Consider the following 26027-nt stretch of genomic DNA (forward strand, 5'->3'; position numbering starts at 1 on the left):
CGGCCACAGGGTCATGGGCGGCCAAGGCTCATTGATGACCGTGGGGAGCGAAGGCTGGCCCGTGGGGTCCGATCAAACAGACGAGCTACTGGAGCTCAAACTGCTCCAGAAGTTAATGCTGGTTCTGATAGAAAGCTGTCAGAATACACAGAGCAGCTCAGTTTGAGGCGTATGGGGCGGCGTAGCCGCTGACCAGTCAGGGTGACCTCTGACCCCACCGAAACGTGTTGGAGCAATGATGTGATGATGATGATTTCATGATGATGTGTCATGAAAAAAGAAGTGTAAGAATGTGAGTTTACAGACACATCTCCTGATGCAGGATCTTGGACACATCATCAGTGTTGTTTCCAGGAGTCACTGGGAGTTTCGGGTCTTGCAACAGACACTTTTCACAATGTTGAAGTAGCCTATTAAAATCATTCAGATATTGCGTGCCGCTGCAATATGCATATTGCGATATGTACCTTTGCGATATTTCGATAATTTTGATGTATTGCACAGCCGTGAGTTTACATCTTGTAATCCTGCATTTTTCTTCAGAATTCTGAGTTTACAGAATTTAGTGCGGATTTAGATAACGGAGTGTCTACTCAACTGTTTTAACTATGCTTGTTTGTAATTTTTTATTCGTCCACATGGTATTCTTTTTTCTCATGCATTTGTTATCACTATTTTAATTAATTTCTATGTAAAGCACTTTAAATTGCCATTGGGTATGAAATGTGCTATACAAATAATCTTGCCTTGCCTTGGCTATTCAAGTGCAAATACTGAGCCTTGTTGGAAAGTGCTATTCACACTAGCTTCACCTAACAATGCCTGGTTGGGTCAAGCAAGACTAAAAAAGACGCTTGCCTTTAATGTCTTCAGTGGTGTAGTCAGTAAACTGTAAGGCTCAGTTGGATCTTGGTTTTGACATGATTGACCCGGGTTCGAATCAGGCAGAGCTCGCGCTTCTCCCTTTTCCCATCACAAATCACATCAGAAATGCATTTACTTTAAATTAAAATTAAGAACATTTTCTAAAATTGGAAATAAAGCTCCTAAAGAAATGTTTAATAATAATAGTTGTGGCAAGCAGCGGGGCGAGGGATGGTGAGAGCGGGCCAGTGACGAGTGCTAATGAGTACCAGCTGCGCCACACACCGGTCTCGTCTCGCGGCCGAGTGACGGGAGCATAAAAGGAGGAGCGAAGGCAGCGGAAGAGACGAGAGAGGACCAGGCCTGGACTTTACGTTGAGTTTTGTTTATGTTGTATTATGTGTGTGTGGGCAGTCGTCCGTGAGGGGCTGCCCGTGTTACTTTTGTTTTGTTTGTTTATTTTGAATTAAAAATCTTTGTTGAATGTTCGCCGGTTCACGCCTCCTTCCTTCCCATCTACGAACCCCGTTACAATAGTATTTATTGGTCATGGGTTGGCGTTGCGAGGGCTTTTATTGACACATTAAGGCGACATCTATTTAATATTTTTATAAATATAATCATTTACACTCTTTTATTTTTGCATCCTGTTAATTTACAACAATAAATACTATGTATCTGCCAAAATAAAGTATAAATAGGCTCTAATTACTATTTACACATATTGCAAAGAACCGCTACTTTTACATGGTGTAAATAGAGTATATCACTATTTTCCATCCATCCATCCATCATCTTCCGCTTATCCCGGGGCCGGGTCGTGGGGGCAACAGTCTAAGCAGAGACGCCCAGACTTCCTTCTCTCTGGCCACTTCCTCCAGCTCCTCCGGGGGCACCCCGAGCCGTTCCCAGGCCAGCCTGGAGACATAATCCCTCCAGCGTGTCCTGGGTCTTCCCCGGGGCCTCCTCCCGGTGGGATGTGCCCGGAACACCTCCCTGGGAAGGCGTCCAGGAGGCATCCGAAATAGATGCCCGAGCCACCTCAGCTGGCTCCTCTCGATGTGAAGGAGCAACGGCTCTACTCTGAGCTCCTCCCGAGTGACCGAGCTTCTCACCCTATCTCTAAGGGAGCGCCCAGCCACCCTGCGGAGAAAGCTCATTTCAGCCGCCTGTATCCGGGATCTTGTCCTTTCGGTCATGACCCACAGCTCATGACCATAGGTGAGAGTAGGAACGTAGATTGACCGGTAAATCGAGAGCTTTGCCTTACGGCTCAGCTCCTTCTTCACCACAACAGACCGGTACAACGCCCGCATTACTGCAGATGATGCACCGATCTGTCTGTCAATCTCCCGTTCCATCCTTCCCTCACTCGTGAACAAGACCCCAAGATACTTAAACTCCTCCACTTGTTTATATCACTGTTTTCACTTAGCAAATATCAACTATCGCTAAGAAAATATATTATCTGCACTTAGTACAAATAGCCACTACCAAAAGATAATTGTGACGTTTTCCACATAATTCTGAATTTACATCACACTTTTTTTTAGTTTTTTTTTTTAAGTTTCTTTGGGTAATTTTGACTTTTTACGTAATTTTGAGTTTCCATCGCACAATTTTTACCTTTTCGGAATTTTGTGAATTCATTGTGCAATTTTGACTTTTTTCCCCCAGAAGTTAGTTTACTTCATGCATGTTAGCGTGTCAAGTAAATTCTCAACTGGAAATGTTTCACAATATTTCAATAAAGTAATCTTCCCCCACAAGAAACACACAAATGAATGAAGTTCATCTACCCAGGGAAGTAGTCACACTTCAGAAAGACAATTTAGAAAACCCTGCAGACTGGAAGTCACGTCAAAATGTAAATAATAAAAATAATAATAATTAAATGTCAATTAATTAGTAAGATGATTGTGATTTTTCTGTATTATACACCGCATCGTGAGTGTATTTTAGCAACATTTTTTGCTTTTGTCATTTAGATGCAGAACCAGTGACGTGATGTCAGACCTAATCATCTTAATAGGTTCGGTTGATAGGAATGGAATTGCATTATACTTCCAATGATCAGTGCCTCATTTCCTATTTACTGTAAACTTCATTACAAAGACAGTGCTGAATGCAGCATCCATTTTTCCCAATAAACATCCAAAATATTGCAATTAGAGGACATTCTCCAATATATGGGAGAATGGTCCGGTTATAGAAAGAGTGGCGCTTTTCATCATGTGGTTTAACAGAAAGTGACAGGCTGGCAATGCATACTGTTAGAAGAAAATGAGATATAAAAGAGACTATTGCACTCCTATTATATACAGTATAGTATAATTGCCTTTCCATAACTTGAAGGATTAGTGGTGTTTCATCATCACCGCTGCCAGTCTTATATTTTATTGCATGTTTTATATGTGATAGAGACAGTTTCACACAACTTACATTGTTCATCAACCAGAGGCATCCAGTTAAAGGCATTAAATGGGTTTAATGTCTTGACATTTTGCAGTTTAATTAAATGAGTTACATTAGATCAGGGTTATTCAAATCTTACCCTGGAGGGCCAATGCGGTGCAGAGTTTAACTCCAGCCCTAATCAAACACACCTGAACATGCGAATCAATCCCTGCGTCTCAATCAGCTCCCTAGTTCACTAGTCAGGGCACTGATCAGGACATAAGTCAATGGGCTGACTCCCTGATCAGTGCCCTGACTAGTGAAAAAATGCTAAAAGGGTTATTTAAACCCAATGTTGGGTCAAATATGGACTAACTCAGCAATTGGGTTGTTTTAACCCAGTGATTGGGTTATTTTAATCCTGCGGTTGAGTTAAATATTTGCTTAAGACAACCCAATCGCTGGGTTAAAACAACCCAATCACTGGGTTAGTCCATTTTTGACTAAAGATTGGGTTGTTTTATACCCAGAATTTTTAAAAGTGTAGCATTTCCCAGTGTGCATTAGCACTTGACCAAACTTGACAAATACTACTTCAACATAATTAATGTCAGGTCATTTCCAAATAATGTTTGACATTAAAGGTGACCTGTTGTGCCCTTTTACAAAATCTTGCTGTTGTGTTTGTGCTCTACTAGAGCAGGTGATGTTGATTATTCCTCATATTCTCCAGTGTTGCGGCTCCTCTCTTCCCAGTCTGTCAGTAACTCTGTTTAGTTCCTGAAGCCCCGCCTTCTGAAAGCACACTGTGCTCTGATTGGTCGGCTGGAGTGGTGTGTTGTTATTGGTGTTTGGGAAATGCCCCGCCCCTTACCATAACCGGCAGTCTCAACACACGACTAAAGCTTGGTACATACTCCACAAGAACAAAGACATTTTTTTAGTTTTCTCGAGGTGGCAAGAACAAGTACAAAGTTTGTTCTGGCCAGGGCAGTCCATACTTCACGAGAAAAGCAGGTGCCGAACATGACCGTTTCTCCGTATTATAATAGTTCTCCCACAAGCTGACCCTGCGTCCCAATTCGCATACTATCCATCCTAAATAGTATTCGAAAATAGAATTAGTATGTCCCAAATCGTAGTATGTTGAAAAGAGTATTCCAAAGATTGCCGGATGGTTTACTCTTTCTGGTCCAAATTCGAAGTGCGGATCGACACACACTCTAACGGCTAATATTACCCACAAACCATTGCGAGTTGGACGAGGATTCGATTAGAACTACAAACGTGGATAAAAGCGTTAAAAAACTACAAACATGACGGATGTGCGAGTTCGACGGTTAAGTAGAGAAGTTTAGATAAAGGGGTTTGAGTGACCAACTATCAGTATTTAACCTGACAAAAATATATTTATTCAGTGTTGTCCACATTATATTTCAACTGCAGCAGCATTGAGAACTTTTGTAATGACACGTTTGGCCGTTAACTTTTAAAGCATCATTATAGTTAAACTGCAAACACATGAGGAGAGTCTCTGCATTAAAGACACACACATCAACGAGCGGCTACATTTCTCTCCGATACGGCAGGAGATTAAACTGAATGTGGAGGATTTGAACAGTGACGAGTCTGACGATGATTGACAGGGCAGATAAACGGTGACGGGATGCACGTAACTAAGCGACAGAGTCCGTTAAAGATGGCGAAGTAGTCCCGAAGCTTGCACACTTTTCTGCTACACACTCAAAAGTATATACCTTTTCTTCACAAAAACAGTACATACTTTTAGGACGTAGTATAAGTAGGCGAATTGGGACGCAGCATGTGAGAACTCCAAAACCAGAGCTGCGAGAGAAAAAAAAGACATAATTTTGTTCAGGCAGCTCTGGGTGCGAGAACATTTTTTTTTCTGTTATTGTGGAGTACCAGCCTTAACTCAATCAGGCCCGCCCCTTTATAATGCATATGAATAATTTAACCCTCATCCATCCCTCAGGTCATCTTAACCCAAAATGAATTAAAACATTTTTTGTGTTCATCAGAGTGGTTCAAGCGGTTCATTGCGGCTCCATTGTTGCAGTAAACTTGAACAACGTTCATGAATGAATAATTTATAGATGCACGGTGGTCTTTTATTACAGGAATATCGACTTTATATTTTCACGCCCCTAAACACGACACAAAACAAAGCGAACTGTGATTGGTTGTGTTACATGTCAGTCAAACATCCTCTTGGGCGGTCCTCGACCAATGAAAGCTGCCGTCAGTCTGAAGCTCTGGATACGCAAACCTATATAATTATTTTTCACAAGAGGTCGGCAGAGACACCCAACGTGAGATATTCTGTGCTGAATTAACAGGATTATGCATGAAATGTTATTTAAAATTTAAGTTGAAGGAATGTGCTTAAAAGGTTACTTCAGTTATTTAGCATTAAGCTTTGTATTTAAACTGGGTCATTTATGTAGTAGAAATGTGAAATTATTTTTGAATTCGGTCCCTTCTAGACTGAGAAAAGACAGAAAATGTATTTTTGTCTCATGAGGATGAAAGACAACAACTCCCGGAATGCATTGCTTCGCTGCCCTACGAGGCCACTCCCAAAGCCACCGCTCCTGGATTACTGGCTCAATTTCTCACCGCGTTCATTTTCATAAAATCAGTTCAGTTAGAGAATAGACACTACAATTAAAAACGGGAGGTGTGTGTTCAATATAATGTGAGTGAGCTGAGTGAGAGTCACGGCACAAACGCAGCAGGAGTCAGATTACATTCATCAGGAGAGCTGAGGTAGTCTTTAACCTCTGGCCAAAAAATCCTCAGATGACACAAAATGATATTATGATATTTGCATCATCAGAGGATTTTTCCCCAGGGGGGTGGGGGGTGTGTGTGTGTGTTAACATTTCAATCATTCGAATATACTCAAATTTCTACTCGAGGGTTTCCACTGATAAACTCGAGGGTTTCTACTGATACAAAGCCATATGCTAATCATTGAAGTAAGCCTTTAAATTATATTATTTATTGATAAAATCTAGTTAAAAGTTAAAAGGTAACTAAAAGAAAAAATCTTGCAAAAAAAAAAAAAATAGTAAAAAATATCACAATATAAGCATATGGACCAAAAAAAAAAGTATATTTTTAGGCTCGTGAGGGAAGGATTTGTTAAAGAGTGTGAGGGACAGATGAGGAATATTGTGATGTTTTGGTTTCCGGATGACTACAATAGAGATATTTCAGGAGTTCAGGCAGGGCCGGCGCTCCGCACACGCACATCACGCACTGCGCGTAGGGCACCAAGTGCTTGGGGGGGCACCAAAAAATCTGGGTCGTGATAAAATCATCACAATAGGCTAGCCTACTAGTATAAATAACACATAAAATATTTCTAAAAGCATGTTAATATACAAATGCAATACAAAAGTAATATAGGCTGTTATGAAGGACTGTCATGTGTACATAATAATGTACTATGATTGTTTAAAATCATAGTTTACCGCGAACTGAAAGTATTAGTAGCATAGATCCTTATCTATCGCAATCGTGCATAGACAATTCTAATGGAGAACGAGTATTCCTCTGTACTATAATTATTATAAGGCATGTTTACATATATTTACCATGAGTGCTATATTCTTTGTTGTACATTCGCGAGCTAAATGTGTATGCCGTAAATGCACCGTTGTGTTGTTTACACAAAGGCAGCCGGAATGGCGCTAATGACATTACGGCCGGGAGTTCGAGCCCCGCTCAGAACAGGATTCTTACATGATGATAAAATAAGCCTACATGACAATTTATAGGCTAGTAAGTGCGGATTTCATTTCTTGTGTAACAGTTTAGTAATTTGTACTGTTATTTGTCCATTGTTATCATAATTACACATCATTTATGTGTACTGCTATTGGCATCCTTTTGTATATTGTTATTTACCCATTTGTATGTATATTTTCAGAACCACAAACTTGCCCCGACTTATGGTGGAGAATAAATGTTACAGAAGAAACATCAGAGTCCTTATTGCATTCTAACTGGATGTGCCATAGTGATTGCAACCAATTACAACCAGACAATTTAAGTACTTCAAAACATAGGCCTAGACCAAATTAGTCGAGAAAAAGGTGAATCTCTGTGCCAGACTCCCTCTGGTTTTCAGTAGAATCCCTGAATATTTTGTCTTGTGGTTATCAATGGGGACGTGGCTCAGAAACTGTCATATGATGACCTGATAGCTGATTTTGCAGCTAGGAAATGTAGACGTGTGCCTCTGTAGGGCCTCTGACAACTGATGGTAGTGAAAATGTTTAATATAGTTCTATAGAATAGCAGAATGGACTCTTTATAGAGATGTAGTCCCTCTGTTGAGTAATTTGTACTGTGCAGTTATGCATGGTTATTAGCAGTTTAAAACGTGCACTTTAAAATTCATACTTTATAAAATTCATAGACTTATTCTATTTACACAAAACTTTTTTTTTGCACTTTTAACTTTCTGTGTTTATATTGTTCAGTTTCAATTATTCATTTGCAGCAGTTATTTTGGAAGTAAAGAGAACCTAAATAAGAAATTCTGAATGGTAGTTATTTCTTTGGTGGGTGGGTGTTTGTTTGGGGAGGGGAGGATAGGGTAGGGTGGGTTGGGTGGTGGGGTGTTGGGGGGGGGGGGGCACCGCCAAGCATTTGTGCTTAGGGCACCCAAATGGCTAGCACCGGCCCTGAGTTCAGGAACTGAAGAACTCCCGCTGGAGGGACATTTTGCTTTGGAAATGATTTTCTTAGCGAGCAACATAGGTGCTTTAATATTTGAATACGTTTATCATGTAATCTGATGCAGATTGCAGACGTGTCAAGCCGACACTCAGCAAGAAATAACAAAGTTACTTACAAGATCACAAGCATGGCAGAACTACCAATGTACAAACATGTCACAAAAACCACCAATGGAACGCACAGGCTCCTTATCCATTAATGTGAAAGATCTTTTTGAACACCCTCTTGAAGTTTTCATTGCACAGCGGGTATATGAAGGGATTGAGCGTGGAGTTGATGTACCCTAGCCAAATGGTGAACATATGAAGTTCGTGATGCACGCAGGTCTCACACAAGGCCATGACCATGAAGGTGATGAAGTAGGGGATCCAGCACACCATAAACACACCAATGATGAAGCCCAGTTGCCGGGCGGCTTTCCGCTCCTTTCGGATGCGCATGCTGTGGATGCTTTGCTTTGATTGTTCGCAGAGCTTCTGCCATGTTTGTTTTGCGGGTAATGGGTCGGAGGCGTCCATCGTAGGGCTATTCTCGGCCCATGGAGATGGAGGAGATGGCGGGGTGTTGTGATTGCAGAGAACTGTGGTGTAATTGCGAATATCCATCTGCGCACTCTCAGAAATGTTACCAACTGAGTTTGGCACTAGCACATTACAGTCATTCACATTTATGAAGGTTTGGGGCTGGGCGTTGTTCTCGGACTGCATGAAGGCGAGAGATAAAGATGGCTGTCTCAGCGGGCATTCGGCGACGGTTTCCCCATCATCGCTCGGAAAGGAAATCTCGGAGTCTTGCATGCTCTTTTGCAAGCGTTTCGAAAGACTGAACATTGGTTTCTTCTTGAAGCAACTCTTCCTCCTTGCCTCAGTCAAGGAATCAGGGTTGTCCTCAGTAACGTCTCTTGTGTTGTAAGGCTGTTCCAGACTGTACTGCTCCAGCAGACCTTCGTTTTGAGAATACGCATGCGAAGCCAGACTCTCCGAGGCTTTGGTCGCCTTCAGCTGAAGTCCATTTGCCAAGGTGTCGTCCGCTTCCGTTTTCACCATAGGACCGGCAAAGTTCTCCCATTCCCTGTAATGATCCCGGACTGCGATGAAAATCTGCGAGTAGAATAGAAGCATGAGAAAGGAAGGGATGTAGAAGTTGAGGATGGCGGTCAGAATTTTAAACCACGTCACCAATCGGAAGTCCGTGTCGCACTGGTTCTCCAATTCTGGCTTCCGGTCGACTTGAGCAAACATCCGCCAGCCCAGGATGGGAATGATCCATGTCATGGAGAGGAGCCACGCGCTACAAATCAACAATGTGGCTCTCCCTCGCGTCCGATACTTCAGGTACTGCAAGGGGTGTCGTACGGAACGGTACCGGTCCAAGCAAAGGATGAACAAACTGAAGATGGAAGCCGTGCTTGCCACATAGTCCATGACCAGCCAGAACCGGCAAATAACATGCCCGAGTTTCCACTCATCCTCAAGAAGATAGACCAGATTCAAGGGCATGACCGTAGCCCCAACAATAAGGTCCGCAATCGACAGGCTGACGATGTAAAGGTTTCCAACCGTGTGTAGAGTCCGTTCCTTTCTTACAGCAAAAAGCACCAGCAGGTTCATGATAACCGTCAGGAGGGACAGCGTGCCAAGAAGGATCCCCAACACCGCATTGTTCATGTGATGGTGGAAAGGGACGGACGCGTTCCCCAGAGTCGTGACATTGGGCTCGGCAGGTTCTTGAAGGATTCTCTTGACTTGGCTGTTTGTGGCGGTAAGTATCGTAGTGGCCTCCATTGGGCAGTCCAACGTGTCACATGACATCAAAGTTGTGAGAAAGCACATAGCCACTTTTTTGGGGGGGTTTAAAAATCATTTCCAAATGGAGTTTCTGAAAGACAAAACCAAAGAGAATGCATCAAACTAGTGAATTCTTGTAGCCTGATGTGGTCATAATCAATTCTAGTCAGTGTGCTCCATTGGGCTGTAATTATGGGGCGTTTCAACCAAACCAGGAAAGACCTCGATTGGACCCTCGATTTACAACCAATCAGAGCAGCAGAACGACGCATAACGTTAGTTATCAAATCTCAACAGAACTCAACTGCACTGTGTTGCCAAGTTTCCAGTTTTCCCGCAGGTTGTTTTCCATGTCCGCGGGTTGAAGGGACCTCAATAATGTGATATGTAGACCCAGGAATGTGAATTTTAGCAGCAACCTTGTCGAAATTAACACATATTTTACCCCCCAAAATGCCTCATCTGTCCATCATCGTCTAAAGCCCACCCTGATGATCTCATTGGTCAGTTTCTGTTCAGGCATAATTACTCCTCTATGGATCAAGTCCAGACCGAACTGCCCGAGCTCAGATGTTGTGGGCGGGGCTAAGTTCGGCTGGCATCCAGGCTAGAATTCTTGTTCATACACGTTCCTAAAGGGGGTTTTAACAGCAATGCAATCAAAGAACCATTTTTGGTTAAAGGTGCCCTAGAATGAGTTGAAACAATATTTTCAATTGTTCTCTGATATCTACATATAGGGTGTGTGGCTTATATAAGGGTTAACATTGTCCAGATAGGGTTTTACAGGTCCATTTTCAATCCTAGAAATTGTCTCTAGAATGAAATGATCTGTTTTTGCCTTATTTGGAAGGGTCATCAATAATAATTTTGAGCTCTGCTCTGCTCTTATTTCTGTAGCTCACAACAGCACAAGCGGCTCGCGAATCGGGACAGAACACAGAATGACCCTTAAAGCAGAACATCTCAAATGGAGGTTGCTGAAATGCAGCCAACTTGTTTATTGGTGTTTTCAGATCATCCGCGCGCGCGCGAGAGAGAGAGAGCTCACGTGCACATGGTTGCCAGATATCAATGTTTAAGTAAAACACCGGATAATATACCTATTCTTAAAAAGAAAAGCTCTGATTGGGGGATTTAAGTTACTGAAATCGCAACCGCAATCACAACCCCCCTCCCCCCCCCCCCCCAAAAAAAATACGTTTTTAAAGTACGTTTTTAAAAATACGTTTTAAACTAAAAAATACGTTTTTTAGTTTAACAATATTGCATGTTTATATAGTCACGATAATCGTTTAAGGACATTTGTGTCATCTCGTCTTGTCTTAGTCATGGAAAAAAAGGTTGTCAATTAACATATTTTTTTAAATTAACGAAGTTAAAGAAATTGACACTAGTCAGAGCAAACTAACAACTTTGAATTAAATTGTAACTGCATCCGGTTATAGATAAACATCAACCATGACAGTTCTGTTCTGTGGGAAGGCTATGAAAAGTCCTCACTTCCCCTGCACAGCCGGGAACATAACATTTATATCCATGATCTGCCGTTTTCACTATATTGTCCTCGTCTTCACAATATCTGCAGAACTTCTGTTGATTCGGTGCAGGTCCACGTTAACACTGGCCTTAAACATAGGTTATATGCAAATTTGGGGAGGCTTAAATTTTAATTATCCCGATTGTTATGTCACAGTTGGTGTTATGTTGGAATTCTCCCGTTTTTCACTGGTCTTTTTCAAGCACAAGATTTACATATGAAGGAGGTAACAATGGTGTTTAAGGCTCATGGTATGTTAGTTTCATGCACAGAACTCTTATTATTCAACTATGCCAAGGTAAATACAGTTTTCAAGGCTCTGTGTTAGGCCCTCTGTTATTCTCAATATATATGCTGCCACTTGATAATATTATAAGAAGAAATGGAATTAATTTCCACTGTTATGCCGATGATACTCAGTTAGGGCTGTGCGATATGATGATATGTAGGCTATCGAATGGACAAAATAAAAAGCCGGTGTACGTCGGTTAGAGGTCCCGATTTTTTGATAAAAAAAGTTCAGAGTAAAACGAACAGGCTTTTGCCCATGGGACTCCATATAACAGAGACTCGCGAAAAGATGGAATAATTTGAAGTCTCATTCATCACGACTTGTTTCGTTTTTTGGATGAATCAGCGTTTGTGAATAAATCGTTTAAATTATTGATTCAATGACAAACACTTCTAAGTAAAAGGGGGAAAAAGAATCACATAAGAATAAGTACATTTTTGAGTTTTTAAGTATTTAGAAATAGAGTATTGAGTGTTTAGAAATAGTCCTAAATACTCAATCATTTAAATAGGCAAATGCTTAAAGGAATATGGTCTGAAAACAGAAGCGTGTTCAGAAGCATTGTTGGAGCGTTGCTATTAAGAGGAACTGAAAACCACTAACCACTGACCAACACACACCTGCTCTAAAGTCAATAGTGCAGTATTTCTGTTACTTGAAGGGTGTGTTAGTAATATGAGCCTATAGGTGGTGCACAACACACACACACACACACACACACACACACACACACACACACACACACACACACACACACACACACACAGGAGAAGCGTTCAGTCTCTCCTCATGTAAACAGTGAATCCGCTCATGGCTCGAGCACAGCTGGCTTTTAAAGGGAAAGAGAGATGAGGCTCTGATTGGTTTATTGCTCATTACGCCCAAAACACACCCATGACTCATTAAGATATGAGGGACGACCCTTTTAGACCATGAGCCGGAGCGCCGACCGTTTGTCCCGTCGTTAAACTAGCAGAAGAGGATTCAGACTCTAAGAGCTCCAGACCCTGATCTCAGATCAGTGGGATAGGGCCTTAGTGTGTTAAAGATATAAAATATTTGATGACCTGTAATTTTTATTTAATTAAAATGAGATATGACTAAGGTATTACTTATTGGACCAAAAACCTGTGCACAGAATCTCTAGAAGAATGTACTCTTACTTCATCCACTACAGTTAAAGACCTGGGTGTTATATCAGACAGAAACTTGTCTTTCAAAAATCATATTTCATATGTTACAAAAACAGCCGTCTTCCACCTCAGAAACATCGCCAAGCTGTGGAACATGTTATCTGTCTCTGATGTAGAAAAGTTTATGACCTCTGCATTTATGACCTCTATTCTGGATTACTGTAATGAATTACGAGCTAGCTGTCCTGCACCCACAATAAACAACACTTTGTCCAAAATGAGCTGCTAGAGTTCTTACTAGGTCAAGAAAATACACTGCTCTGCACTGGTTACCTATTAGGTTTCGTATTGATTATAAAGTATTGCTATTGACCTATAAAGCCCTAAACGGTTCAGCTCTTGTGTATTTAACCGATCTTCTGTCGCCCTATAATCCATCACGATCTTTATGATCACTAAACTCTGGGCTTCTGGCGGATATCTGAGTCCACTAAAGCAGGGAAGGTGTTTTCACATCTGGCTCATTTGGACTGTTTGTTTTCTCCCTTAGGTCAGTTTGTTTTTAGGTGTATATGAACATGGCAATTGCACTCTGCACAAAAAAAAAAAATTGCTCTGCGATCGCTGAACGAGGCCTGTTTGAAAACAAACCCGGGCAATTCGGTTGAGGTGAGAAAGCAATCCGGCCCAACGAATCAAGCGTATCATAATTCATAACCACTTTAGGCACTGAGGAGGAAAAGCCCCCCAATTCAATTGGAAATGGCCAATTCATGATATTCCTTTAAAGGATTAATTCACTTCAAAATGAAAATCTCCTTATATTTTCCTCACCCCCATCTAATCCAAGTTGTTCATGTCTTTCTTTCTTCAGTGGAAAAGAAATGAAGTGTTTTGAGGAAAACATTCCAGGATTTTTCTCCTCATAATGGCCTTCAATGGGAACCAACGGCTGAAGGTTCAAATCAATGAGGAAGAGCTTCAGAGTCTCTGATGATCCCAGAGGAATAGAGTCTGATCCAGACAAACCATCACACATTTACTTCACAAATACACATTTATACACACTTTAACCTCTAATGCTCGACTTTGGTATTGTTCTTCATTACGGCGTGTGATGTCATCACGTCTGAAAGGTCACATGACGCAGGGGGAAGAACCGACTCAGTGTTAAAACGAACATGCAAAGACTAAAACAAACGGCCTTTACACAAATAAAGTTAAAACAACAATATCTGACGGTTTTAAAGGTCCCGTTTTTCGTGTTTTCGAAGCTTTGATTGTGTTTACAGTGTGCAATATAACATGAGTTCATGTTTCGCATGTATTTTTCACACAATTGACTGATCTGTACAGCGCTGTTTCCTCTGTCCTAAAAACGGCCTGATGATTTCCTTGTTCTACGAAGTCCCTCCTTCAGAAATACGTAACGAGTTCTGATTGGGCCAGCGCTTCCCGTGTTGTGATTGGACAGCAGCTTAGCGCACTTTGCCCGGAAAGGTCCCGCCTCTTCCCATAACGGGGCGATGCAAGCGCTGAATGCACGCTCTTCACCACATGGGAGAGAAACGAGACCACGCCCCCTATTTTGCATATTCTTGTGGGCGGAGCTTTAGTCAACAAACGGTTCTAGTGACGTCATCACAGCAGGAAGTGCAGCGGTGTAGCCCAAACCGGCCGCTCGCTGTCGGCTTTGAAAGGGAACTTCTGTTAAATAAAATATCTCGCTTGGCATTGAACTCTGAGCTTTATAATTTTACAGGTATTATTATTATTTATACTCTAACAGCAACATTATACACTAACTAAAGTTTGAAAGATGGGATCGCAAAGAACAGGACCTTTAAAGCTGGAGGGGAACATGAGATGGAGTTTTCCGGCACTGGTTCGGTTCTTCCACCTGCGTCATGTGACTTAAAAAGAGCACATTATTGGCTACCTTAAAGGCGTCATGAAATGGCTTTTTTTTTTTTTTTTTACTGTTGTTTGAGGTCAACTAATGACGTCCGCATGGTTTTGTCAAGGATCAGGAAGTGGAGGACCCAGATGCAGAGTGAACAAGGACAGTTTATTAACAAGACAGATCAACAGACACAATGGGGTAGTGGATGAGTGACAGTCCAAACACCAGGGCAGGGGAAAGACACGACGATGACGGGCAGGGGAGGATGACCACTGAGACCAGTCCAGGCAGCCAATGAACTTCACGACAGCTTGGGAGGCAACACCAGGCAGGGCGGGGTTGGACCAATCCAGGCAGGAACCTGAGGCTTGAGGTTCTCACCGAAGCAGGAGTCTTGGCTGACAGGCAGTGGAGACAGCGGCCAGGGAAAAAACACTGGACAGAAAACAACACAGGACACACACACACACGACAAGACTCTAGACAAGACAACAAGAAACAGACAAACTAAGAACTATGACTAAATTAAACAAAAACTTAAAATAAAAACTGGAGCTAGAAAACGAAGAAAAATAAAACAAAACCAATCTCTATAAAAAGACTGAACTGAGAAAATAAAAGTGGAAAACAGGAAAAATAAAAAGGTAAGCTATCAGAACCAAGAAAACTAAACAATAAGGCTAGAAGAAAAATACCAAAATAAGACCTGGAGAAAACAAGCAAAAATAAAGACAGAAACTTCACTAGACTCAAAAACTCAGGAACAAAGAAAAAACTGAAAATAAATTCAAAGCTAGAAAAACAGGAGACACTAAAACTAGAAAAGGCTAGACTAGGCTAGACAAGGAGCTAGAGACATGTACGCACAAGCAAACGCTCACAAACATACACAACGAACCAGCAAAGACATGAGGGAAGGTAGCACAATATAAAGGGACCAGAGCACATGAGGAACAGGTGAGCACAATTAGTGAAACGAGGACTAGACCAGACTAAACAAGGGGGCGTGGTAACAGCAAACAAGGAGGTAGGACAAGAGGAACACATGACAGACACAAAGAGAGACAGATCCATGCACTAAGACACAACACAAACATAGAAACATTAAACAAAGACAAAACAGACAGAGCTGCCAGGGCAGAACCCTGACAGTACCCTCCCCCCAATGGACGCCCCCTGGCGTCCAAACTAGGCAAGGGAAACAAAGGCGGTAACACTTGGGAGGGTGGGCGGGGAACAAAACTAGGAGTACCAGGGCAGACAGGAAACATGGGAGGCAGAACTGGGGAGGAAAATAATCTAGGGGAGTGGTTAGGGGCTGACCAAGGGGGTGCCGACCTAGGGAACCCACAAGGACCAGGAAACAGGGAGGGTGGGATGGGAGGGGTATTAGGCACCCGACCAAAGGCATGGGGCCTCTTCAATGGTGGGGACCTCTGACTGGACATGACTTCAGGGACAGATACTGGACTTGACACTGGGGCCTCCTCCTGGGCTGCACTGGCCTGCTCAGGGACTGACTCGGGAGCGCCCTCCTGGGCTGCACTGGCCTGCTCAGGGACTGACTCGGGAGCGCCCTCCTGGGCTTGACTGGCGTGCTCAGGGACTGACTCGGGAGCGCCCTCCTGGGCTTGACTGGCGGGCTCAGGGACTGACTCGGGAGCGCCCTCCTGGGCTTGACTGGCGGGCTCAGGGACTGACTCGGGAGCGCCCTCTTGGGCTTGACTGGCGGGCTCAGGGACTGACTCGGGAGCGCCCTCCTGGGCTTGACGGGCGTGCTCAGGGACTGACTCGGGAGCGCCCTCCTGGGCTTGACTGGCGTGCTCAGGGACTGACTCGGGAGCGCCCTCCTGGGCTTGACTGGTGGGCTCTGGACGGTCTCCTCTGAAGCGGGCTCTGGGACGGCCTCCTCTGAAGCGGGCTCTGGGACGGCCTCCTCTGAAGCGGGCTCTGGGACGGCCTCCTCTGAAGCGGGCTCTGGGACGGCCTCCTCTGAAGCGGGCTCTGGGACGGCCTCCTCTGAAGCGGGCTCTTGGGACGGCCAGCCTTGAAGTGTGCCCTGGGACAGAAGGTGAAGCCCTCACTGGGTTAGGAACAGGAGATGGAGCCACTGGACTCCGCTCTGGGGCTGGAGCCGACACGGGACTGCGCTCAGGGGCTGGAGCCGACACTGGACTGCGCTCAGGGGCTGGAGCCGACACTGGACTGCGCTCAGGGGCTGGAGCCGACACTGGACTGCGCTCAGGGGCTGGAGCCGACACTGGACTGCGCTCAGGGGCTGGAGCCGACACTGGACTGCGCTCAGGGGCTGGAGCCGACACTGGACTGCGCTCAGGGGCTGGAGCCGACACTGGACTGCGCTCAGGGGCTGGAGCCGACACTGGACTGCGCTCAGGGGCTGGAGCCGACACTGGACTGCGCTCAGGGGCTGGAGCCGCTTGATTCCGGCCCTCCTGGACCAACAGATGAGGGGCATCTAGAATGGCAGCTGACTTGCAGGCATGGGCTCTCCTCTTCTTCCGCTTTCGAGGGCATGACAATTTGTGCTCGACTGGCTCTGGCCTGACAGGTGCGGGCTCGACTGGCTCTGACCTGACAGGTGCGGGCTCGACTGGCTCTGGCCTGACAGGTGCGGGCTCGACTGGCTCTGGCCTGACAGGTGCGGGCTCGACTGGCTCTGGCCTGACAGGTGCGGGCTCGACTGGCTCTGGCCCGACAGGTGCGGGCTCGACTGGCTCTGGCCCGACAGGTGCGGGCTCGACTGGCTCTGGCCCGACAGGTGCGGGCTCGACTGGCTCTGGCCCGACAGGTGCGGGCTCGACTGGCTCTGGACTGACAGGTGCGGGCTCGACTGGCTCTGGACTGACAGGTGCGGGCTCGACTGGCTCTGGACTGACAGGTGCGGGCTCGACTGGCTCTGGACTGACAGGTGCGGGCTCGACTGGCTCTGGACTGACGGGAGTGGACCATGAAATAGTAGGAGCTGGCTTAGGAACAACTGAGATTGACTCGGAGACAGATACAGCAGACCGACTCGCTCTCCTCCGCCTCTTCTTTGAAGATGGTAAAGAGCCTAGAACTGGACTTGATGAGGTTGAGAGTGTTAATTTGTCATTACAAAAGAATTCAGGACGTGTCAGTGCTGCCCACTGCCTGCGAAGATGTATATAGTTGGTGAATTCCCAATACCCCAAGTATCTCAGCCCCTCCATCTCTGACTGTGGCAAGGGGTCGTCCAAGCAGAGGTTAAAGATGTCTTTGAGGGCTGCATCCTGATATTCTAGACCCCTAGCCATAGTCCAGAACTTCTGGGCAAAGGCCCTCTCATCTAGACCCCCCTGGCGAAGTGCTGCTAGACCTTGCTGACGGGACAGTCGCTCTTGAGCCTTGGTAGGGGGACGGATCTTGAAGCTCATTCTGCTGGGTCCGATCTGGGCTGGTTCGTTCTGTCAAGGATCAGGAAGTGGAGGACCCAGATGCAGAGTGAACAAGGACAGTTTATTAACAAGACAGATCAACAGACACAATGGGGTAGTGGATGAGTGACAGTCCAAACACCAGGGCAGGGGAAAGACACGACGATGACGGGCAGGGGAGGATGACCACTGAGACCAGTCCAGGCAGCCAATGAACTTCACGACAGCTTGGGAGGCAACACCAGGCAGGGCGGGGTTGGACCAATCCAGGCAGGAACCTGAGGCTTGAGGTTCTCACCGAAGCAGGAGTCTTGGCTGACAGGCAGTGGAGACAGCGGCCAGGGAAAAAACACTGGACAGAAAACAACACAGGACACACACACACGACAAGACTCTAGACAAGACAACAAGAAACAGACAAACTAAGAACTATGACTAAATTAAACAAAAACTTAAAATAAAAACTGGAGCTAGAAAACGAAGAAAAATAAAACAAAACCAATCTCTATAAAAAGACTGAACTGAGAAAATAAAAGTGGAAAACAGGAAAAATAAAAAGGTAAGCTATCAGAACCAAGAAAACTAAACAATAAGGCTAGAAGAAAAATACCAAAATAAGACCTGGAGAAAACAAGCAAAAATAAAGACAGAAACTTCACTAGACTCAAAAACTCAGGAACAAAGAAAAAACTGAAAATAAATTCAAAGCTAGAAAAACAGGAGACACTAAAACTAGAAAAGGCTAGACTAGGCTAGACAAGGAGCTAGAGACATGTACGCACAAGCAAACGCTCACAAACATACACAACGAACCAGCAAAGACATGAGGGAAGGTAGCACAATATAAAGGGACCAGAGCACATGAGGAACAGGTGAGCACAATTAGTGAAACGAGGACTAGACCAGACTAAACAAGGGGGCGTGGTAACAGCAAACAAGGAGGTAGGACAAGAGGAACACATGACAGACACAAAGAGAGAGACAGATCCATGCACTAAGACACAACACAAACATAGAAACATTAAACAAAGACTAAACAGACAGAGCTGCCAGGGCAGAACCCTGACAGGTTTTTACATACAAAAACATCATAACTAATAAGTAATATAGGCTATTTTCTTGGAAGTCAACGCCCACGGCTAGGATTGGATAAGATTTGCATATTTAATGAGCTTCAGCTCCCCTGTCAGTTCACATGAGGGATTGTTTTGAAAGCGGCCGGAATGATTCTCTCACAGGGCTCGCTAAACCACTTTATCATACAAACACAATGATTTATTTCTCTTCCACCCACCATTGATTTATTTTTTTATTACTTGGCCCGCCAAATAGGTGGATATAAGCGCAAACCACACACACACACACACACACACACACACACACACACACACACACACACACACACACACACACACATGCACATGCACGCGCACACATTCTTCACATATTAAGTCATGAGAGTGAACAACGCAGATCAAGAAATGATTGTTATTTCTCTATTTAAGATTCACCGGCCTGCTGACTTGCTTACGTTTTGATAGCCCGTCTGGAAAACACGGCACGTCCAAATGAACCAACAAATAAAGGATTCTCCAGCCTGTGACAGCGTGCTAAGGTATGTTCTGTTAGACTCGTACGTACACTTAATCAATACGATCTGTATAAAATACTATCACATATATATGAAAAAAAAACATTTTCCTCACATAAGTGTGCTGCACCATTCCTGTCAGATCCACTATAGAAGCACAGTGTTGTGTTTTAATCTCAATATGTCTGCAAATCCAGTCAACCTGTGTCTTGTTTACAAGCGTTTATCTTGCTATCTTCTGCGTGTTTATTGCTAGTTTAGCTCTACGAGTCGGTGGGTGGGGCTGCAGAAACAGTCAGGGGGCGGGGCTACAGAAACAGGTGGGTGGGGCTACAGAAGCATTTGTACACATTTATCTGTAGAGGCGGAGTTTCCCGCTTCTATTACGTCATTGATTTAAGAGCCTCGTTTTCTGGGCCTTAGCTTTACTTTTACTAACAAGGAAGTTTTCAGCTCTGAAACTTACAGGATATTCTTCTATTACTATGACCTTTTATAAATAAAAGGCTCAAGGGAAAGTTTCTCAATCATCACCTCTTTAAGGCCTGCCCTTTATTTCGCATTTTTGTCTGAATAACAAGGAAATTAGTAAAAAATCTATTGTTGCCTTATGGCAACGCTGTCCCATAAAGGGTTAAGAGTACACTCTAAAATGCTAGGTTGAATCAACAAACACAAACACGTTGGGTTTATCCATATTTGACCCAAATATGTGTTAAAACAGCCCAGCATTTTTTTTAAAAAGTGCCCTTTTTGATGTGTGACTACACTGAAAGAAATATTATTTAGCATTACTGAATCAACCTAAATACTGTATTAATTTATACCAAACAACCCCCCCAAAAATTGTTATGAGTTAAGAATGTCTCTTCATGGTAACATTTGCAGATTATCCATTTTTACAGTGCACAATGAGAGACATCTCTCTTTTTGATGGTGTCAGTGAGTTACACAATCCACATATCTGAAATAACGTGTGCTTACGACAGCACGGACGCACGCGGGTTCATTAAGCAGCCGCCGCTGACACCAGGGATGCTCAGAAAATATGAGTCAAACAGAGTCTTGTTGCTAAGAGAGATGGTTTCGATCCATTCTTGCCTAGACCTCATCAAACGCTTAGCCTCTCGTCTCAGGTTAGATTCTGTGCACTGGTAAAAATTATGTGTTGGATTTACTTAAAATATATGTGCACCATTTTTGCATCACACTTTTTAAGTAAACCCAACTTGGAATAATTTTATTTAAAATTAACAAGAAAATATATGTGACATGCAAGTATGTGCAAGTTGTGTTAACTTAACATTACTTAGTAGATTCTATCGTGTCACATATATTTTTAAGTAAAGAATGTTGAGTGAACTCAAATATTTAAGTACATACACTCTCAGAAAAAAAGGTACAGCGCTGTCACTGGGGTGGTACCCTTAGGTACAAAAGTGAAAAGGTACATCTTTGTACCTTACTCACCCCTAAATGGTACATATCAGTAATTTAGGAGTGCGTATTAGTACCTTAAAGGTACATATTAGTACCTTTTTGGTTACCTTAGGGTACCACCCCTGTGACAGTAATGTACCTTTTTTCCTGACAGTGTATAAAAAAGGTTTTCTTGTTAATTTTAAACAAAATTATTCCAAGTTAAAAAGTGTGATGCAAAAATGGTGCATATATATTTTAAGTTAACCCAACACATTGTTTTTATCAGTGTGAAGTGTCGCCATCTACACAGTAAATATGGTGTTGTCAGGCTTATTCATTAAAAAAAAAAATATTCTGGGACTGTGTGTGAATGTTTGCACACATATAACACTTTCCATCTTTCATACATCAATTGCACTTGTGATATGACACATTTGGAGAGAAGCCATGTGTGCAACTGTAAAATTGTTTTGTTGGTTTATCTTTAAAAAGTAAGTAACCTGGTTGCCTTAAAAATTTGAGTTTATTGAAATTAAAAAATTTGAGTTGATACAATGATTGATTTAATAAATAGAAACTCAAAATATGATTGAATCTGAACCGCATAACAAATATGATAAATCATGAAAATATCACAATTTGGCTGCATCATCACAAATAAAACACACACAATTACCCAATATGCTTACACATTTAATTGTATTAAATGTAATTGTATTTCAATGAACTTTCCTGTAGCTCAAACAGTACCTTTAATGCAATGTAAATAGCTTTGCATAAAAGCGTCTGACAAATGCATAAATGTAAATGTAACTCAAAATTAAGGCAACCAGGTAACTTATTATCATTATTATTTTTTTACAGCGTAAGTGATGCTTTGCTTATGCATACATATTTTAATTGTCTTTCTTCCGAAAGGAGAAATTTAGCAAGCTGCTCTGAATAAGTGTGAAGGCAGAAGAGAATATCAATGATCTTTGAAATATAGCACAGATGTCATTTTGGACATCTCTCATGCTCTTTGGTCACGGTTTACTGCTGGCTTGTGGAAAAGAGCAGCATTTTAAAAATGTCTTCGTCCGAACTGTGCCTTTAATCTTCACTTTAATCTAGGTTTTGAAAATTGAAAACTCTAGTTTGCACGACAATTAAACATTCATACAATAATGTTTAGTACTGTTGATGCTTGAGGAAAAGCCTTTCTAAACCTGAACACATGCCATGAGACAAAACAGGTCATCAGTTCAGTTCAATTCAATTCACAATGCACATTTCAAAGCAGCTTGACGGCAATTTAGATTTATCTGTGACCAGAGTTTTTTTTTTATTTATTTATTTTTTTTAGAAATGTACATATGTTAATAAACAATAGGCTATATTAAATTAAGGCGGAAACAATGATCTCATTGAAGTAATGTTGTTAAATGATTAGGATATTTAGTAAAATAAATGTAGCATTGGTGGATGTTGATTCATCTAAAGTAGTGGCATGAAGAACTGATAACTACAAATCAGAATTATGTAATATATCTTAATCTCACAGTATTGCAACATGAAAATCAAGCACTTTAGTCAGATTTAGCTTTTCCCTCCTTTTTTTAGGTATAAACACATAACGGTCAAGAATGCAGTTGCACTAAATATTTATGCTTTTCTGTAAACTTGAGAGCTCACAGGTTTACAGATTGTTGTAGATTATCCAAACATATGTCTCATGATTACTCGACGCGTAATGTAAAGGGACGATGCGTAAAACTTACACGCGTTTGACCTTTTCTAAAGAGCTATATCTTTATCGATAATTTCATTCTGATTGGATGAAGATCTCCGCGAGGAAGACACGCGCGCTTCGGTCGCACCTGTGGAATGCGCGTGAACGCGAATCCATCACACCGTTCACGAGAGCAAATACTGGTGATTTTTACATAATAGATTTAGTGCTTCGCTTCGTTGACATGAATTGACATTAACGTGATTAGGTAATAGGTAATAAGCACGGGTGGAAACTTACCCTCCGGACCCTTCGGCAGTGAAATCTCGGCAGGAATGGCGTTTATCTCCACAGGTTTGGTGCTCACTTCGAGTGAACTGGACGCTGAATGACGCTTTACTGCTCTGGAGAGCCTCATGGATGTCTCATAGATGGACCGGGGACAGACACAGACACACACACAGACACACACAGACACACAGACACACACAGACACACAGACACACAGACACACACACACACACACACACACACACACACACACACACACACACACACACACACACACACACACACACACACACACACACACACACACACACACACACACAGCCCCTAAACCTACCCATCATAGGAAACATTCTGCATTTTTATATTTTCAAATAAAAAAACATAATTTAATATGTTTATAAATCCATTTCTATTGTGGAGACCGCTGGCTGGAGATCTCAGGTTTATATATATGTGTGTGTGTGTGTGTGTGTGTGTGTGTGTGTGTGTGTGTGTGTGTGTGTGTGTGTGTGTGTGTGTGTGTGTGTGTGTGTGTGTGTATTAGTGTATAATATAAAGTAATAAAACAAGTACACACACACACACACACACACACACACACACACACACACACACACACACACACACACACACACACACACACACACACACAGAACAAACTTTATATTCTCTCCCCTTACACTAAACCTACCCATTACAGAAAACTTTATGCATTTTTACATTTTCAAAAAACGTCACTTTGTACACTGTAAAAAATCATATGTTCAATAAGTTATGACAACATATGTTTTTACATTGTTTTAACTCATCAAAATAAGTAAAGAAATGTTAAACTTGTTTTTATTAGTTATACAAGATGTAACTAATTTTTTTTAAGTCAGTTTAACATAATTTAAGTTGAAAAAACTAAAACATCCAAGTCGATTGTACTGCAAAAGTTCAAAATTTGCCTTTTTTTTTTTTTTTTTTTTTACAGTGTATGACGTAGAGAAGCTGATTTCCTCACGGGGACCAAAACATTGTCCCTTCAAGGTCAAGGATTTCAGATATTATCATCTTTGTGGGGACATTTTGCCCCTATAATGTTGGGAACACACACACACAGAGAGAGAGAGAGAGAGAGAGAGAGAGAGAGAGAGAGAGAGAGAGAGAGAGAGAGAGAGAGAGAGAGAGAGAGAGAGAGATCCATTCTTTTCAATGACTTGTATGACCTTTTTTTTTTTGGTAATACAACAAATAATTGTATTTAAACACGGTTACATTTAATTCTGCCACAAATTTTTTTTTAAATTAAATTAAGGCCGCATTTACACTGCAGGTCTTGATGAACAATTCCGTTTTGATGACTATATCCGATTTTTTTCATCACCTTTTAAAAGCGACCCGTATCTGATATTTGCATTTACACTGTACACTGGCGAAACAGCCCAAGACGCTCGAACCCGGTAAGGGAAGTCAAACGGAGCGATATGCAATGGACAAAGACAAAATGATTATTGAATGTTTTGCTGTCTGCACTTTGAGGAGCTCAGACTCAGAGTAGAGGAGCCGGCTGAGGAGCTCGGGTTCAGATGCCTTCCCAGAGACGTGTTCCGGTGTTGTGCCAAAATCCGACTCCTACCAAATTATTACCCCTCTAGTATCCATAGTTTTCAGTCACGTGACTGTCGCGGAGCCTTAGAGGGCAAAACCATAGAGCTCCATATAACTGCAGCACAAACCTGTCAAATTTCCATCTTAAAACAAAAATATGTGAGCAAAATGCACGTTTTGGGCACTTATGATCATATACAGCACCTGCTGCAATATTTTAAATAACTAATACAAAAAAGCGGGACGTTTTTACAAAGCTTAACGTGAAAAACACTACAGAGTGAGTTGCACCAACAAGGATTTAGTTAAAAAAATTAACGCTAATCTAGGATTTGTTGATCTGGGTTTTATTTTAAATGGAGTTGTTACACTGCTTGATTTTAAACAGATTAATTATGCAGTAAACCCGTTATCGAGCTGATGAAGCAGACGGAGGGTGAACTGATGACTTCTTTTAAACCATTAAAGTGCCGTAATGTACTAAAACAGTGATATTAAAAAGATTAAATTCAGTTTACACCTTTTTGATAATGCATACTATATAAAGGAGAGTAGATGAAACCCGGAGAATGAACGCAACGTTTTCTTTATAATGGGTTTCGATGGGAAAACACCTAGCGAGAAACCTCGTGTTGCACTAATATGTGTGTGACGACACGTGAAAACTGTGGATTGGTAGGTTTAGGGTTAGCTGTGGGGGCGGGGTTAGGATTAGGGGTGGGGTTAGGCAATCAGGTAGTGACTTCAAAATTGAAGCCAATCCTGCCTGACGAGATCTTCATGAGTCCCATCGCCTGGTCAGAGGAAACCCTTCCCTCCTTCAATGCCTCTACCAACCCCGTCGGGTTGCCCACCAGTGTCCCAGTACATCCCACGGACACGGCGCACCCCACTGATCCACTCCACTCACACTTCATTGGGCACTTGCCCCCCAAGGGTCTGGGTCTCCGCACACCATCAACTCCAGCAAGCCCTACGCAGACGCAAGATGACAGCGGACCTTCGGCGATCCAGCACCTCCTACTTCCAGCCAGGGCAGAAGGTCTCGCTGTCCACGAGGGACATCAGAATGCGTCTGCAATGCAGGAAGCTCAGTCCCAGATTCATTGACCCCTACGCCATCGTTAAGCAGATCAACCCGGTCACATATCAGCTCCCACCTGAGTTTAGGATTCACCCCACGTTCAACATTTCACTGCTTAAACCTCACTATCTCTCTGTTTCTCCCTCCACAGGGCCTGGCGTAGGCGAGGAGACCCCCCTCCCACTCATCGTGGAGGACGGCACCGCTTACGAGTTGAAGGAGATCTTGGA

General features: G+C 42.9%; 1 protein-coding gene across 1 annotated transcript; it reads right to left on the reverse strand.

The window, feature by feature from the left end:
* Positions 1–8215: 8215 nt before the first annotated feature.
* Positions 8216–23263, reverse strand: hrh1 (histamine receptor H1). The gene is made up of 2 exons (XM_067431286.1): positions 23130–23263; positions 8216–9912 (listed from the first exon to the last, which is right to left on the reverse strand). Exon 2 carries the CDS (start codon positions 9864–9866, stop codon positions 8223–8225), a length of 1644 nt encoding a protein of 547 aa, XP_067287387.1. The 5' UTR covers positions 9867–9912; positions 23130–23263; the 3' UTR covers positions 8216–8222.
* Between the last annotated feature and the right edge of the window lie 2764 nt (positions 23264–26027).

Source organism: Pseudorasbora parva, chromosome 22 (genome assembly GCF_024679245.1).
Source record: "Pseudorasbora parva isolate DD20220531a chromosome 22, ASM2467924v1, whole genome shotgun sequence".
In the NCBI taxonomy this organism is placed as follows: Eukaryota; Metazoa; Chordata; class Actinopteri; order Cypriniformes; family Gobionidae; genus Pseudorasbora; species Pseudorasbora parva.